General features: G+C 36.6%; 1 protein-coding gene and 1 pseudogene across 1 annotated transcript in view; one reads left to right on the top strand and one right to left on the bottom strand.

Moving 5' to 3' along the window:
* On the bottom strand, positions 1–13,413 carry LOC117909535 (annotated as a pseudogene).
* Positions 13,412–17,060, top strand: part of LOC117908350 (probable disease resistance protein At5g63020) — a 23,612-nt gene continuing 19,963 nt past the window's right edge. The window contains exons 1-3 of the mRNA XM_034821938.1: positions 13,412–13,495; positions 13,952–14,050; positions 14,179–14,230. Of these exons, the coding sequence (XP_034677829.1) occupies positions 13,412–13,495; positions 13,952–14,050; positions 14,179–14,230 (235 nt within the window). The remainder of the gene's footprint in view (positions 13,496–13,951; positions 14,051–14,178; positions 14,231–17,060) is intronic.

Consider the following 17,060-nt stretch of genomic DNA (forward strand, 5'->3'; position numbering starts at 1 on the left):
ATGCATAAGAGGAAGCAAAAGACCACTATAGAGGCTTGAAATATGGACTGAGGTTGTGCATAATGGTTTGATCCTCCCACTCTAATCTTCCCACCATTCTCCTTCTCCCTCGATTTCCTCTAAATTCTTACTAATCCTGATGTTGGAATCAAAAGGTAGTTTCCTCAAATTCGGACATCTAACCACATGAATCACCTTTAAGAAAGGAAAGAGTAAGCTCCATCCGCATATACTCCTTAGCTTTTGTAGAATCCGCAAATGGAGATGAGTAAGTCTTGAAAACAGGCCCAAGTCAGATTCAATTTCTGAAACTCCAGACTCGTCAACTTCTATCACTTCTTCCAAAGAGTCACAGTTCTCAATGAATAGAGAATTAAGATTTGGAGTATAAATAAGACATGTCAATTTCATCAAATTTTCACAAGATACTATCCTTACATGAGCAAGATGGTATAAGTATTGATGCCTTGGGAATGTTGAATGGACTTCCTTTTCCAAATTGAACGTCACATCTTCCAAATTTGAACAATTTCTAATCTCAAACTCCTCCAAATAAGGAAAAAATAGTTGAAGTCCATATCCCAGCAGTTGTGTACGTCTAAGCATTTCAAGCACCTTTGTAACTTGTGGGAGTTCAATAATGTTTGGATGGCAAGAACACTATCAAGACTAATGGATACTTCTCCCATGCATTTCAACCCCTCTAGCTCATCTAATAAGGCTCTACAATCTCCGTGGGTAGCTTTATCGGAATCCATAACACTAAACAATTGCAAGGATGAAAGATCTTATATGATTTGAGATGGAATTTCAAACTCAAACAAGTCATCCAATAACAAACACCTCACTTTTTTAAAATTCCTGAGTTCCATTGGTAACGTTCTTATCCTTGTACCAGACAAATTAAGATATTGTAAAGTAAATAATTTGCCAATTTCTATAGGCAAATCAATTAAATTATCATGGTCTAAAAAGTCCAGAACTATTATAATAGGCATATATGAGAAGAATCCACTTGGAAATGATAATGGTTACATCCAATTAACAAATACCAACAAAGTTTGAAGATTAGAAAAAGATGATGGTTCCATGAGTTCTTCAAAACTAGCACTGACTAATGATAACCTTTGTGTTCCTTTCCATTTTTCAACTTCTTGAGCATTAACCAATTCACCTTTATCTACAACAACAAATTTGTTTTGCCTCTTATTCCCATTTTGACAAGCTAACCACAAAGCCATATCACGGATGACATCATGCATCTTCACACATCTTGCTTGGGTCCATATATTATCAATAACAGTAATCCCCAATAGGCATGCATGATTTAAACTTGCAATAACTTCTTCTCCTCCATTTCTTGCTTTTTTTATGTCACCGTATTCATCTAAAAACCCCTCTCCAATCTATAGTTGTATAAGTTCATCACAATTGATATTATAATCCTCCGGAAATAAATAGTAATACAGGAAACATGATTTGATTGTTTCATCTTGTAGGCTATCATAACTGAACGCTAAACGTAAAAACAAATGATTCTCCACACCTGGAAACTTTGCTGGATAATTCTTCAACATTTGTATTTTTTTTCTCCCATTCCTCAGGCCTTTTTGTTCCTGTCATTGCTCATCCAATGGTGATGAGGGCAAGTGGGAGGCCGTCGCACTCTTTGGTAGCAATCTCCACCAGCTTTGGTATATGTGGATGAGAATATATAGTGTCTTCTCCTACATATGCCTGAAACAGAGCAAATGCTTCCTCCCATGCTAAGCACTTCACTTCAATGCCCTTAGCTCCCATATCTCGGCACACAGTTGAAAATCGGGTTGTAAATACCACCTTGGACTTATTTCCATCATTTACAGGAGGAATTCCCACTGAAAAGAGATAAAGAGGCTCCCATATATCATCTAATAAGGCGAAAATTTTCTTCATCTTCAAGACATTGAATATTGCTTATTTCCTTTCATCTTCACTTCTACCTTCCCAGTTGTTACTAGGAATCTCCAATTTATTGAAAAGAACTTGCTGAACCTTTTCCACATTTGCTGGTCTGGACACAGTCACCCAAATCATTGTGTCAAACCCAACCCTAGATTTGAGGAACTCATTGTTGATCCTGTTCAAGAGGGTGGTTTTGCCCACACCCCCCATGCCATATAATCCAACACTTCTTACTTTGTCATCCTGGAGTTGCATCCAAACGTTGTCAAACAATGAATCTAAGCCCACCGTCTTATCCATGTTGGGCTTTGTGGAGCCTAGTTTTGTTTGATCCGGTTTGACGACCCGACCCGAATAATATTGCATGGCTTTGTAATGGGAGATTTATTAAGGCCTGTTGGGCTCGTTTAGCCCATTGTGGAACCACCTTTTGTAATTAGGGTTTTTTAGTATGGTGGGGTTGTCGTGTTATATATATAGAGAGAATATTGTAGCCACTAAGTTGTACTCTGTATTCTTCCCTGATAATAGTGATATTCCTGCAACTCCGTGGACGTAGGCAAATTGCCGAACCACGTAAATACTGTCTTGTGCGTGTGATTTTTTTTCTTTGACACGTGTTTTCTCTAATTTTTGTTTCTCACGGGTTGGGAATTTGGTTTAATTCCCTACAACTGGTATCAAAGCCTAGGGTTAGGTTTAAGTGGGAGCAATGGCAGAGAAAGCAGGAAAGGCGTCTAGAATAGAAAAGTTTGATGGCACAGACTTTGCGTATTGGAGGATGCAGATTGAAGATTATCTCTATGGGAGGAAATTGCATCTGCCTCTTTTGGGGACAAAACCTGAGAGTATGAAGGCTGAGGAATGGGCGCTTCTTGACAGACAGGTTCTAGGAGTTATTAGGTTAACTCTGTCTAGGTCTATTACACATAATGTTGTAAAGGAGAAGACCACAGCAGATTTGATGAAGGCTTTGTCCGGTATGTATGAAAAGTCGTCCGCAAACAATAAGGTGCATCTGATGAAGAAATTGTTCAATTTGAAGATGGCAGAGAATGCATCAGTAGCACAACATCTGAATGAATTTAATACAATCACAAATCAATTGTCATCTATAGAAATTCATTTTGATGATGAGATTCGTACTCTGATCATCTTGGCTTCTTTTCCAAACAGTTGGGAGGCAATGAGGATGGCAATAAGCAATTCTACGGGAAAGGAAAAGCTCAAGTACAATGATATACGAGATTTAATTCTGGCTGAGGAGATTCGCCGAAGAGATGCATGTGAAACCTCAGGATCTGGTTCTACCCTAAACCTTGAGACAAGAGGCAAAGGTAATGATAGAAATTCAAATCGAGGTAGATCAAATTCCAGAAATTCTAATCGGAACAGAAGCAAATCTAGATCAGGCCAACAAGTATAATGCTGGAATTGTGGGAAAACAGGTCACTTTAAAAGGCAATGCAAAAGCCCTAAGAAGAAGAATGAAGATGATTCTGCTAATGTTGTAACAAAAAAGGTACAGGATGCATTACTTCTTATAGTAGACAGTGCACTTGATGATTGGGTTTTGGATTCAGGAGCTTCGTTTCATACCACTCCACACCGAGAAATCATATAGAATTATGTTGTAGGTGATTTTGGTAAGGCGTATTTGGCTGATGGTTCAGCCTTGGATGTTGTGGGTCTAGGAGACGTCCAGATATCGTTGCCCAATGGGTCTGTTTGGTTACTGGAGAAGGTTCGATATATTCCTGACCTGAAGAGGAATCTGACTTCTGTTGGACAACTTGATGATGAAGGACATGCAATACTATTTGTTAGTGGTACTTGGAAGGTTACAAAGGGAGCTAGGGTATTAGCTCGTGGAAAGAAGACTAGCACTCTGTATATGACCTCATGTCCAAGAGACACAATTGCAGTTGCTGATGCAAGTACTGATACAAGCCTATGGCACCGCAGACTTGGTCACATGAGTGAGAAAAGGATGAAGATGTTATTGTCAAAAGGAAAACTACCAGAATTGAAGTCCATTGATTTTGACATGTGTGAAAGTTGCATCTTGGGAAAGCAAAAAAAGGTGAGCTTCTTGAAAACTGGCAGGACACCGAAGATTGAAAAATTGGAACTAGTACAAACTGATTTGTGGGGGCCTTCTTCGGTTGCATCCCTAGGAGGTTCAAGGTACTACATCACTTTTATTGATGACTCAAGTAGAAAGGTATGGGTTTATTTTTTGAAAAATAAATCTAATGTATTTGAAACTTTTAAGAAGTGGAAGGCCATGGTTGAGACAGAAACAGGTTTGAAAGCAAAATGTTTGAGGTCAAATAATGGAGGAAAGTACATAGATGGAGGGTTCAGTGAGTATTGTGCTACACAGGGAATTAGGATGGAGAAGACCATTCCTGGGACACCACAGCAGAATGGTGTGGCTGAGCGCATGAACAGAACTCTCAATGAGCGTGCTAGAAGTATGAGGTTGCATGCTGGACTACCAAAAACTTTTTGGGCTGATGCTGTTAGCACTGCAGCTTACCTGATAAACCGAGGACCATCAGTTCCCATGGAGTTCAGACTTCCTGAGGAGGTTTGGAGCGGTAAAGAGGTGAAGTTTTCACATTTAAAAGTTTTTGGTTGTGTATATTATGTTCATATTGATTCTGATGCTCGTAGTAAACCTGATGCAAAGTCAAAAATATGTTTTTTCATTGGCTATGGTGATAAGAAATTTGGCTATAGGTTTTGGGATGAACAAAATAGGAAAATCATCAGAAGTAGAAATGTGATATTTAATAAACAGGTTATGTACAAGGACAGGTCAACTGTAGTGTCAGATGTTACAGAGATAGATCAAAAGAAATCAGAGTTTGTCAACTTAGATGAATTGACTGAAAGTACTGTCCAAAAAGGGGGTGAAGAAGATAAGAAGAATGTAAATTCACAGGTAGATTTGAGTATACCTGCAGCTGAAGTTCGCAAATCTTCCAGGAACATTAGACCTCCACAGCGTTATTCACCTGTTTTAAATTATCTCCTGTTGACTGATGGTGGTGAGCCAGAGTGTTATGATGAAGCCTTGCAAGATCAGAATTCAAGCAAGTGGGAGTTAGCCATGAAGGATGAGATGGATTCCTTGTTAGGGAATCAGACATGGGAATTGACTGAATTGCCAGTAGGAAAGAAGGCTTTGCACAACAAGTGAGTATACAGAATAAAGAACGAACATGATGGTAGCAAACGTTACAAGGCCAGATTAGTTGTTAAAGGGTTCCAGTAGAATGAGGGCATTGACTACAGAGAGATATTTTCTCCAGTTGTGAAAATGTCAACAATCAGACTTGTACTGGGAATGGTGGCTGCAGAAAACTTACATCTTGAGCAGTTAGATGTGAAGACAGCATTCCTTCATGGTGACTTGGAGGAAGACCTTTACATGATTCAGCCAGAAGGGTTCATTGTTCAGGGACAAGAGAATCTAGTTTGCAAACTAAGAAAGAGCTCGTATGGCCTTAAACAAGCTCCTAGACATTGGTACAAGAAGTTTGACAATTTTATGCATAGAATTGGGTTCAAGAGATGTGAAGCTGGTCACTGTTGCTATGTTAAGTCCTTTGACAATTCTTACATCATATTACTGTTGTATGTGGATGATATGCTTATTGCAGGGTCTGACATTGAGAAGATTAATAATCTGAAGAAGCAATTGTCCAAACAGTTTGCAATGAAGGATTTGGGAGCTGCAAAGCAAATCCTTGGCATGAGAATCATTACAGACAAGGCTAATGGTACATTGAAGCTTTCACAGTCAGAGTATATGAAGAAAGTTCTCAGCAGGTTCAACATGAATGAACCTAAACCAGTGAGCACACCCTTGGGTAGTCATTTCAAACTAAGCAAAAAACAGTCACCGAAGATAGAAGAAGAAAGGGACCATATGAGCAAGGTGCCCTATGCCTCAGCTATTGGCAGCTTGATGTATGCTATGGTGTGTACAAGGCCAGACATTGCACATGCAGTGGGAGTTGTGAGCAGATTCATGAGTAAGCTTGGAAAGTAGCATTGGGAGGCAGTCAAGTGGATTTTAAGATAACTGAAGGGTTCATTAGATACATGTCTTTGCTTCACAGGTGCAAGTTTGAAACTGCATGGTTATGTAGATGCTGATTTTGCTGGTGATATTGATAGTAGAAAGAGTACTACTGGGTTCGTTTTTACTCTAGGTGGTACAGCTATATCATGGACTTCAAATCTACAGAAGATTGTTACTTTGTCTACTACAGAAGCTGAGTATGTTGCAGCAACTGAAGCTGGAAAGGAGGTGATTTGGCTACATGGTTTCTTAGATGAATTGGGTAAGAAGCAGGAGATGGGCATTCTACACAGTGACAGTCAGAATGCTATTTTTCTTGCCAAAAATTCAGCTTTTCATTCAAAGTCGAAACATTTACAAACAAAATACCACTTTGTCCGTTATCTTGTTGAGGATAAACTGGTAATACTTGAGAAGATTTGTGGATCTAAGAACCATGTAGACATATTGACTAAAGGTGTCACTATTGAGAAGTTGAAGTTGTGCGCAGCTTCAATTGGTCTTCTAGCTTAAGGACAGGAGGATGAGTTGTAGGGATGAGGGATTGTTTCTTAGAGGATAGCGGTTTGATGTTGGTGATTAGACTAGTCTCCAAGTGGGAGATTTGTTGGGCTTTGTGGAGCCTAGTTTTGTTTGATCTAATTTGATGACCCGACCCGAATAATATTGCATGGCTTTTTAATGGGAGATTTATTGAGGCCTGTTGGGCTCATTTAGCCCATTGTGGAACCACCTTTTGTAATTAGGGTTTTTTAGTATGGTGGGGTTGCCGTGTTATATATATAGAGAGAATATTGTAGCCACTAGGTTGTACTTGTAGGCAATAAAAACTTTTTATAGTTTATACTTTAAGTAAACATAAAATAAATGAAATTACAGAACTTACTTTAATTCTATGAATCCGAGCCCAGTGACAACACTGTTTCTTTAAGACAACTTTATTCCCTCTCTGGTGCTCAAGGTAGTGAATAAATGTCTCCCAAGATAGAACGGATTTTCAGTTCTACAGATGCAGCACTTCAATCTGTAGAACACCACGAACACAACTTGTGTTTTGTACTCGGACTGACAAAGGATGCAAAGAAGAGAGAGAGAAATATTCGGAAAAAAAAATTGAAATTAATGCCGGGGTAGAAAGTCTATTTATAGTCTTCTTGGTGTCTGTTTAGAATAGGTATAAACCTATTCGGAATAGACACGTACCTGTTTAATATACCATTTCAAGTGGGTGACTTTGGAGTCAATTTTCTTATTCAATACTTAATGGATTTGAACAAATAAATATACCACGTTATACTCCTCGCGGAGGAGAACGCGCGGAGTGTGGGTCACACTTTTAATTAAGCCCCAAGTTGCTCAATTATTATTTTTTTCAAACTCATTTCTAACAATCCCCCACATGAATGTAAAATTGGCTTTACAACATGCAAAATGAATATGCAGACACTAGTTCAAGTACAAATGAAAAGTTACCACTTCAGACTAAGTGACCATTGGTCTTGAACTTGCCCTAGTGAAGACTATCGGATTTACTTGGCCAGTCAATAGACGTTGTCTTTGAATTGCCAGCCGTTGGTGTAAACCAAGACAATAGAATCACGCAGTACCATTTCTAACACAGTTGGTTCTCACGTTTGTGTTCATTTTGGCCTTGAACACCTCTTGGTTCCGTGAGTATGTTAGAGAATTTAGCCTTTCATAATTCTCATAGAAGTGGCCCCCTTCTTACTCACGTAGGTGATTTCTATTAAGAATATCCTGCAATATCCCACTTATGACACAATTTCATAAGCTATAGAAATCATTAAAAGCGTATCTTATCCTGATTCTCGCGGCAGATATGCACTGTCTCATCATAGGAATGGTTTGGAGTAAGTATCTCCGCAGTGCGTTCTGAGTTCTACATAGTTCAATTTGCCCTTTGAACCTAGATCTTGGGATCTCCAGTCAGCTAGGTTGGGTTGCCACTATGATGACCCTTGGTTTATTTCATAGGCTTTAGACCCATTCCCTTTGATGAACTTTCTACTTACTCTCTAGTTAAACCTTTTGTAAGCGGATCCGCAATATTATCTTTTGACCTAACATAGTCAATTGAGATAATTCCATCTGAGAGCAATTGCCTAACAGTATTATGTCGACGTTGTATGTGACGTGACTTACCGTTATAGTTATGACTTTGTGCTCTTCCAATTGCTGATTGGCTATCACAATGGATGCAAATAGCAGGCACAGGTTTTGACCAATTTGGAATATCCTCTAAGAAATTTCGTAGCCATTCAGCTTCTTCTCCAGCTTTATCTATTGCAATGAATTCTGATTCCATTGTAGATCGAGCTATACAAGTTTGTTTTGAGGATTTCCACAACACGGCTGCACCTCCAAGTGTAAACACATATCCACTTGTGGATTTTGAGTCTTTTGAGTCAAATATCCAATTAGCATCACTGTATCCTTCAAGTACAGCTGGATATCTTGTGAAATGCAGTCCATAATTTTGAGTATATTTAAGGTATCCCAAAACTCGTATTATTGATTTCCAATGATTTTCTCCGGGATTACTCGTAAATCGACTTAGCTTACTAACGGAGTATGCTATATCAGGTTGAGTGCAGTTCATCACATACATTAGACTGCCAATTATACGAGAATATTCTAATTGAGATTTTCCTATGCCAGTATTCTTAAAAAGATGAAGATTTACATCCATAGGTGTCTTCTTTGGTCTTATATCGTACTTCTTGAATTTCTCAAGTATTTTCTCAATGTAATGAGATTGAGAAAGTATAAGACCATCAGAAGTTTTTGAGACCTTAATTCCCAAAATTATATCTGCCACACCTAGATCTTTCATATCAAATCTACTGGATAGCATTTGTTTAGTCATTTTTATCATATTGGTATCACTACCAATAATTAACATGTCATCAACATATAGACATACAATGACATATCCTTTTTGAGTGTTTTTTACATAAACGCATTTATCACATTCATTAATATTGAATCCATTTGATATCATTGCATTGTCAAATTTCTCATGCCATTGTTTAGGTGCTTGCTTTAATCCATATAAGGATTTAACAAGCTTACACACTTTCCTCTCTTGTCCAAGAGTTATAAACCCTTCAGGTTGATCCATATATATTTCTTCATCTAATTCACCGTTCAAAAATGCCGTTTTAACATCCATTTGATGTATTTCAAGATTGTTTATTGATGCTATAGCAATTAACATACAAATAGAAGTTATTCGGCTAACTGGTGAATAAGTGTCAAAATAATCCAATCCTTCCCTTTGCTTGTACCCTTTGGCAACAAGTCTTGCTTTATATTTATCAATTGAACCATCTGCCTTCATTTTCCTTTTGAAAATCCACTTACATCCCAATGTTTTGGTACCTGGTGGAAGATCCACTAGTTCCCAAGTATGGTTTTGCAGAATAGATTCAATTTCACTATTAATTGCTTCTTTCCAATATGAAGCTTCAGAGGAGGACATAGCTTCTTTGAACGTTTGAGGATCATTTTCTAACAAATATGTTAGAAAATCTGGGCCAAACGAAGTTGACTTTCTTGCCCTTTTTCCACGTCTAGTTTCTTCGTCAACTTGTTTTTCTTTTGATTCTTGATTTACTTCTAATTGATTATTACCAAAAGTAATATCATGAGTCCTCTTTTGTGTACTTGTTTCAGATGGCCTGTTATATGGAAAAATAGTTTCAAAGAATGCAGCATTCCTTGATTCTATAATTGTATTAACATGCACATCAGGAATCTCGGACTTATAAACAAGAAAACGATATGCACTACTATTATTAGCATAACCAATGAATATAAAATCAATGGTTTTAGGTCCCATTTTAACCTTTTTAGGTTTAGGAACCTCCACCTTTGCCAAACACCCCCACACTTTTAGATATTTATAGCAAGGCTTGTGACCTTTCCATAATTCATAAGGTGTTTTAAGTGTTTTCTTATGAGGCATTTTGTTAAGAATATAATTGGCGGAAAACAAAGCTTCCCCCCACAAATTCTGGGGTAAACCAGAACTTAACAACATAGCATTCATCATTTCTTTCAATGTTCTATTTTTTTCAGCAATCCCATTAGATTGAGGAGAATATGGTGCGGTAGTTTGGTGAATGATTCCATGTTCTAAACAGAACTCCTCGAAAGGGGATTCATATTCACCACCTCTATCACTTCTTATTGCCTTAATCTTTTTGCTAAGTTGATTCTCAACTTCATTTTTATAATGTTTAAACATTTCAATTGCCTCATCTTTGCTTTTAAGCAAATATACATAACAGTATCTAGTGCAATCATCGATAAAAGTAATAAAATACTTTTTCCCACCTCTCGTTTGCACAAACTTTAAATCACAAATATCATTGTGAATTAAGTCTAGAGGTTCAGTACTTCTTTCAACTGAATGAAAAGGTACTTTTGTTAATTTAGATTCTACACAAGTTTCACATTTATGATAAGGATCAATATTAAATTTAGGTAGATAATCTAAGTGAATTAATCTACGTAGAGTATCATAATTAACATGTCCTAATCTACCATGCCAAATATTAGAAGACTCAAGCAAGTAAGCAGAAGAATCAATCTTATTATTATTAATAGACTTAGGAACAACAGTCATTACATTCATCTTAAAGAGCCCATCACTAAGATAGCCCTTTCCTACAAACATCTCATTCTTTGTAAGTACAAACTTATCAGACACAAACACTAATTTGAAACCATTTTTGCTAAGCAAAGATCCAGAAACCAAGTTCTTGCGAATGTCTGGCACATGAAGCACATCATTTAAAGTGAGTTCTTTGCCAGAAGTCATTTTCAGAATCACCTTCCCACGGCCTTCAACTTTGGAACTAGAAGAGTTACCCATGAATAATTCTTCATTTTGCTCTATGGGTTTGTAAGTTGAAAACATCCACTTGTTGGAACATATGTGACGAGTAGCCCCAGTGTCCACCCACCATTCCTTGGTGTTTCCTACAATATTGCATTCGGATACAACAGCGAAAAGATTCATCTCGGAGACATCATTTGAAAGTTTATCAAATTCTGTCACATTAGCTTGGGGTTTCTTTTCCTTCTTTGGCTTACGGCAATCATTAGGCTTGTGACCAGTTTTGCCACAATTATAACATTTGCCTTTGAATTTCTTCGCCGCATTTGATCCTTGATTCTGATTTTGATCACCATGCTTTTGTTTCTTGTTAGTTTTTGGTCCTTGTTCAATAACATTGGCTTTAGCCTCCATTGAATTATTTCCCTTCTTTTCAGATTTTCGGTTGTCCTCCTCAATCCTTAACCTCACAATTAATTCTTCAAGATTCATCTCTTTGCGTTTGTGCTTGAGATAATTCTTGAAGTCCTTCCATAGTGGTGGTAATTTTTCAATCACAGCAGCCACTTGAAATGAGTCACTAAGACTCATTCCTTCAGAATGGATTTCATGAAGAATTACTTGTAGTTCTTGAACTTGACTTATAACTGTTTTGGAATCGATCATTTTGAAATCAAGAAATTTGCCGACTATGAATTTCTTCATGCCAGCATCCTCGGTTTTGTATTTCTTGTCAAGTGAATCCCATAGTTCCTTTGCTGTCTTGAGTGAACAATACACATTGTAAAGTGTATTGTCTAAGCCATTAAGCACATAATTTCTGCATAAGAAATCAGAATGCTTCCATGCATCCACAGCAGCAACCTTTTCCTTGTTGGTTTCTCCTTCTTCAAGTATGGGACATTCTTCATGAAGGAACCTTGCCAAGTTCAATGTGGTGAGGTAGAAGAGCATCTTTTGTTGCCAACGTTTGAACTCATTCCCATTGAATTTCTCTGGTTTTTCTCCATGAGTCAAATTCATTGTAGGAATATTGCTTGAAGATGCCATTTGATTTCTATTACAAAAACAGAAGTGCAGAAAATTCAGAATACAAAATTCTGATTTTAAAAAAAATAATAGATGAATAGAATATTTAAGTTTTCAAATGCAGAAACACAATCTGATTTGAACCTTAAGAATATAATATTCACCGAAGTATAAACTACAAAAAGTTTTTATTTAATAAAGTTGTCTTAAAATTGTAGTGGGGTTGTCGTGTTATATATATAGAGAGAATATTGTAGCCACTAGGTTGTACTTGTAGGTAATAAAAACTTTTTACAGTTTATACTTTTAAGTAAACATAAAATAAATGAAATTACAGAACTTACTTTAATTCTATGAATCCGAGCCCAGTGACAACACTGTTTCTTTAAGACAACTTTATTCCCTCTCTGGTGCTCAAGGTAGTGAATAAATGTCTCCCAAGATAGAACGGATTTTCAGTTCTACAGATGCAGCACTTCAATCTGTAGAACACCACGAACACAACTTGTGTTTTGTACTCGAACTGACAAAGGATGCAAAGAAGAGAGAGAGAAATATTCGGAAAAAAAAATCGAAATTAATGCCGGGGTAGAAAGTCTATTTATAGTCTTCCTGGTGTCTGTTTAGAATAGGTATAAACCTATTCGGAATAGACACGTACCTGTTTAATATACCATTTCAAGCGGGTGACTATGGAGTCAATTTTCTCATTCAATACTTAATGGATTTGAACAAATAAATATACCACGTTATACTCCTCGCGGAGGAGAACGCGTTGGTGTGTGGTCCCGACATTTTCGGAGTGTGGGTCACACTTTTAATTAAGCCCCAAGTTGCTCAATTATTATTTTTTCAAACTCATTTCCAACAGTACTCTGTATTCTCCCTGATAATAGTGATATCCCTGCAACTCCGTGGACGTAGGCAAATTGCCGAACCACGTAAATACTGTCTTGTGCATGTGATTTTTTTTCTTTGGCGTGTGTTTTCTCTAATTTTTGTTTCTCACGGGTTGGGGATTCGGTTTAATTCCCTACAGTCCAGAGGCCTCTCGATCACGGGAGGACTGGGCAGAGGTTCAGCCACCACACTGAAATTTGCTTTGCTCTGTAGTTCAGCCACACCATCTTTTCGCATACCATCTTCCCAATCTTGTAGCTGGCACGGCAGTTTTAGGGACAGCAGGCGCTGAGACATTCTTCTGGATTTCTTCATCACCTTTTGCCAACAAATCATTCACTTCTTTTTCCATGGCTTCTACACTCTGGATCCAACCATCCACTGCATGGGTGCGTTTCTTCTGAAGTTTCTCTTCACGGTCCACGTTTTCCTTCACATCTTCATAGACATTCTTGAGGTCCTCCATTGCAGTTCTTATAGAGTTGAGATTTTCTGGGAGCTCGCGGATGTAAACAGCACGCTTGGCAGTACAATCCCACAAGCGAGAGGCAATATTGAAGATTGGGCTCACAAGGTCCATGGCGAAGGCAAGAGTTGGAATTGAAGCAGAGAAGAGAAGAGGAGAAGAAAACTATAGATGGGTTGCAGAGGCAGAGATAGAGGTTTGAATAAAGACAATGTTTTTGTTTAGTAAACCCGAAAACCCAAAAGCTTTGGGGCATGTACATTGACTTCTGAATGATAAACTATGAACAGCTGGATTTGAACGAAACCTAACATTTTCTTTTCTTTTTTAAAACACTTTGACCAGCAAAAATTGTCTCTTAAAATACTTGATAGTTAACACTCAGAAAATAATAGATCTCCAATTTATTAAATGACTAATGAAGTTTTGTGGGATGAATAAGCTCTCACACAGTAAGAAGTTTTTTTAAATATGTAAAACAGTAGGTTGAATGGTGTAAATAAATTTAATAGGTCGAGGTGGGTTGGAAAATTTTGCATACCCACCATGCCCTCTCTTTACTGCTTTTAATTATTTAAAATTTTTTGAAAATTTTAGGGAAAGTTGTGTTTTCATGGGCCAATATGGTAATAATATTGTTTTTGGAACCCAGGTTTGTGAAATGGGAAAAACATCTGTTAATGTGGAAACTTATATCAATTTCATGCACTCTGAGCTGGCTGTGTTTTTTCTACCGAGCTTGCCCCTCCAGGTACCCATTCCTCTCATCTTTCTACTCCTCTCATCTTTCTACACTCTGTCACGGAGGCGAAGCAGAGGTTCCCACAAGAAAACCCTAGCGTTCAGCCGTTCTTTCTTCCCTCTCTCTCATTTTTGCAGCCATTCCTCTCATCTGTCTTCACTCCGTCACCGAGGCGAAGCAGAGAATCTTGTATATTTTTCAACAATTTCTCTCATTTAATTTCTGAAGCCTTTAATCCCAAACTCCAATCTAGTTTTCTATCTTCAGCCCCTTCTCCTCTCAAAGTCCTAACCATTTGAACCCGATCATCCCAATTTCGTCACCCCTTCGGATCGAAGAGGGTGTGAAAATTTGCAAAATTTCACACATTTGAAAACCTGAATCGAAATTTTTGTTGCTTGTGGTAATTGTGAAGAACCTGAGTCGAGTTAAGAAGACGGCTTGAGGAGGGTACGTGTTGACTGAAAATTTGGTTTAGGAAAGCAAACCGGAATGGAAGCGACAACTCTGATATATTGGGTTCATGAAGAAGAATCTCGTGTTCTTCTCATTGGATCACATTTTTCTGTAACCTTCACATCAAATGTGAAGGTAATTAATTTGTATTTAGGGTTGTTTTTTTAATATTTTTTTTGTTTAAACTGGAGCAAAAGAGTGATTTTCGAGTGGTTGTTGTATTTGCAATTTTTCCTCCATTGGTGAGGGCATAGGTTGAGGCGAATGTCGATTTTGGATCGTATGAGCGGCTGTTCGATCTCAATATTTTTGTGTATTGGAGACTCATGAAATGGAAAATGTTGTGGACATATTTAGAAATTGGGTGGAAAACTTGTGTATTTATTCAGATTTTAGACTGATGGTAATAATTGATGAATATAATTAGGCAATATCATATATTGGCGATTAAAATGCATAAATTATGTGTTGGTTAGTAGAAATTGTTGGTAGTGTTTGTGAATTTGTAATGTTTGTTGGAATTTGTAGTGTACATCTTTTGTCAACGAAGACAGAATTGTTTCATCGCATCAGGTACTACCTTAATGCAAAACATGTACTACCTTAATGGGCTTGAGGTACTACATTAATGTACATCAGGTACTATCTTAGTGCATATTTGAGAAATGTTGTTGTTGTGTGACTTAAGACACAATTAGTTCATTTCATTACACATTGCAGCATGACATTGTTATGTTCTCATAGGTTACTCCATCGGTGGCGTATGTAATCATAACAAATTTCATGTACTACCTTAATGCACATAAGGTACTACCTTAATGGTCTTCAGGTACTACCTTAATGTACCTCAGGTACTACCTTAACGCACCTGCGAGAAATGTAACCATTTTGTGGCTTCAGATTTTTATTAGTTAATTTCATTACTTATTGCAGCATGACATTGTTATGTTCTCATAGGTTACTCCAACGGTACCTTATGTAATCATAAGAAATTTCAGGTACTACCTTAATGCACATAAGGTACTACCTTAATGGTCTTAAGGTACTACCTTAATGTACCTCAGGTACTACCTTAACGCACCTGCGAGAAATGTAGCCATTTTGTGGCTTCAAATTTTTATTAGTTAATTTCATTACCTATTGCAGCATGACATTGTTATGTTCTCATAGGTTACTCCAACGGTACCTTATGTAATTATAAGAAATTTCAGGTACTACCTTAATGCACATAAGGTACTACCTTAATGGTCTTCAGGTACTACCTTAATGTACCTCAGGTACTACCTTAACGCACCTCAAGTACTACCTTCACGTGCTGAGATGGGCTGCTGACCTGGATACCTGGAGGGGCAATTTCGGTAGAAAAAAAACAACCGGCTCAGAGTGCATGAAACTGATATAAGTTTCCATATTAACAAATGTTTTTCCCATTTCACAAACTTGGGTTCCAAAAACAATATTATTACCATATTGGCCCATGAAAACACAACTTTCCCAAAATTTTACTTATGCTAAAAATAAATATAATTTATAATTAAATAATTTAGATTTTTCTAATTTATTTTATGAGAAGTAATTTGTTTTTTTATAAAAGGATCTTGAAACCTCCCATATTTTTCTATTCTTTATATCTATATCGTTGAAACAACAAGTCTTTAATAGATATCTTAACAATTTCCTTATTTAATAAAAAAATATAATCTTAGAATGATATATAAATATAAGAAATATTTTATATAATATTCTATCTTAAATCAAATTTCATTGATTCAATCTTCATCTTTGTCACATCTATAATTTTTCAATTTAACTTTGATACCATTTATTATGTAAGCTGAAGGTTCAATGAAAAAACATAAAGGATAAATAATTTATATACAAAAGGGTTTAGTAAACCATGCCTATGTCCATGAATTAGAGATAATGACTTCACTATACATTGAAAAATATTATGAATAATAAAATCTAGATATAACTGTTGGCACATCTCATGTTTCCTTAACACATTTCCTAGCACCTCATATCTACATTCTAAACTACAAGTCCTTGATGTCCATCCTTTCTTAAATATCTATCTATCACTGATAGTTTTCATAAATTTATCTTTTTCTTACGTCTCATAATATTCACAAAGATATTTCTAACAATTGTTGTTATTTGATAAGAAAATCTAATATTATAATAATATAGGATTTTTTTTGGTTAAAATGATTACAATAATACCCTTATTCGAAAAAGTAACCCACAATTTTAAAAGACATAAAAATGAAAATAACTCTCGTAGGATAAAAAATACCCTTTTCTTTTTATGCCCTTCTAACATATAACTTTTCTTTTTCTACTTCATTCTCTTTTAGATGCACAAAACGTATAGAAAAACCGTTCATTTCTCATTCCCTCTCTTATATATATATTTTGTAAAGTTATCTCATGTTCTATCTTCAAGCAGTTGATTTAGATTTTTATTTATTTATTTATTTATTTATTTATTTATTTTTATTTTAAGTTATGTAATTTTTTATCTTCAAGCATGAAGCATAATATGGGTTTATTGAAGAGTGAT

The sequence above is a fragment of the Vitis riparia genome, chromosome 19, assembly GCF_004353265.1.
Source record: "Vitis riparia cultivar Riparia Gloire de Montpellier isolate 1030 chromosome 19, EGFV_Vit.rip_1.0, whole genome shotgun sequence".
In the NCBI taxonomy this organism is placed as follows: Eukaryota; Viridiplantae; Streptophyta; class Magnoliopsida; order Vitales; family Vitaceae; genus Vitis; species Vitis riparia.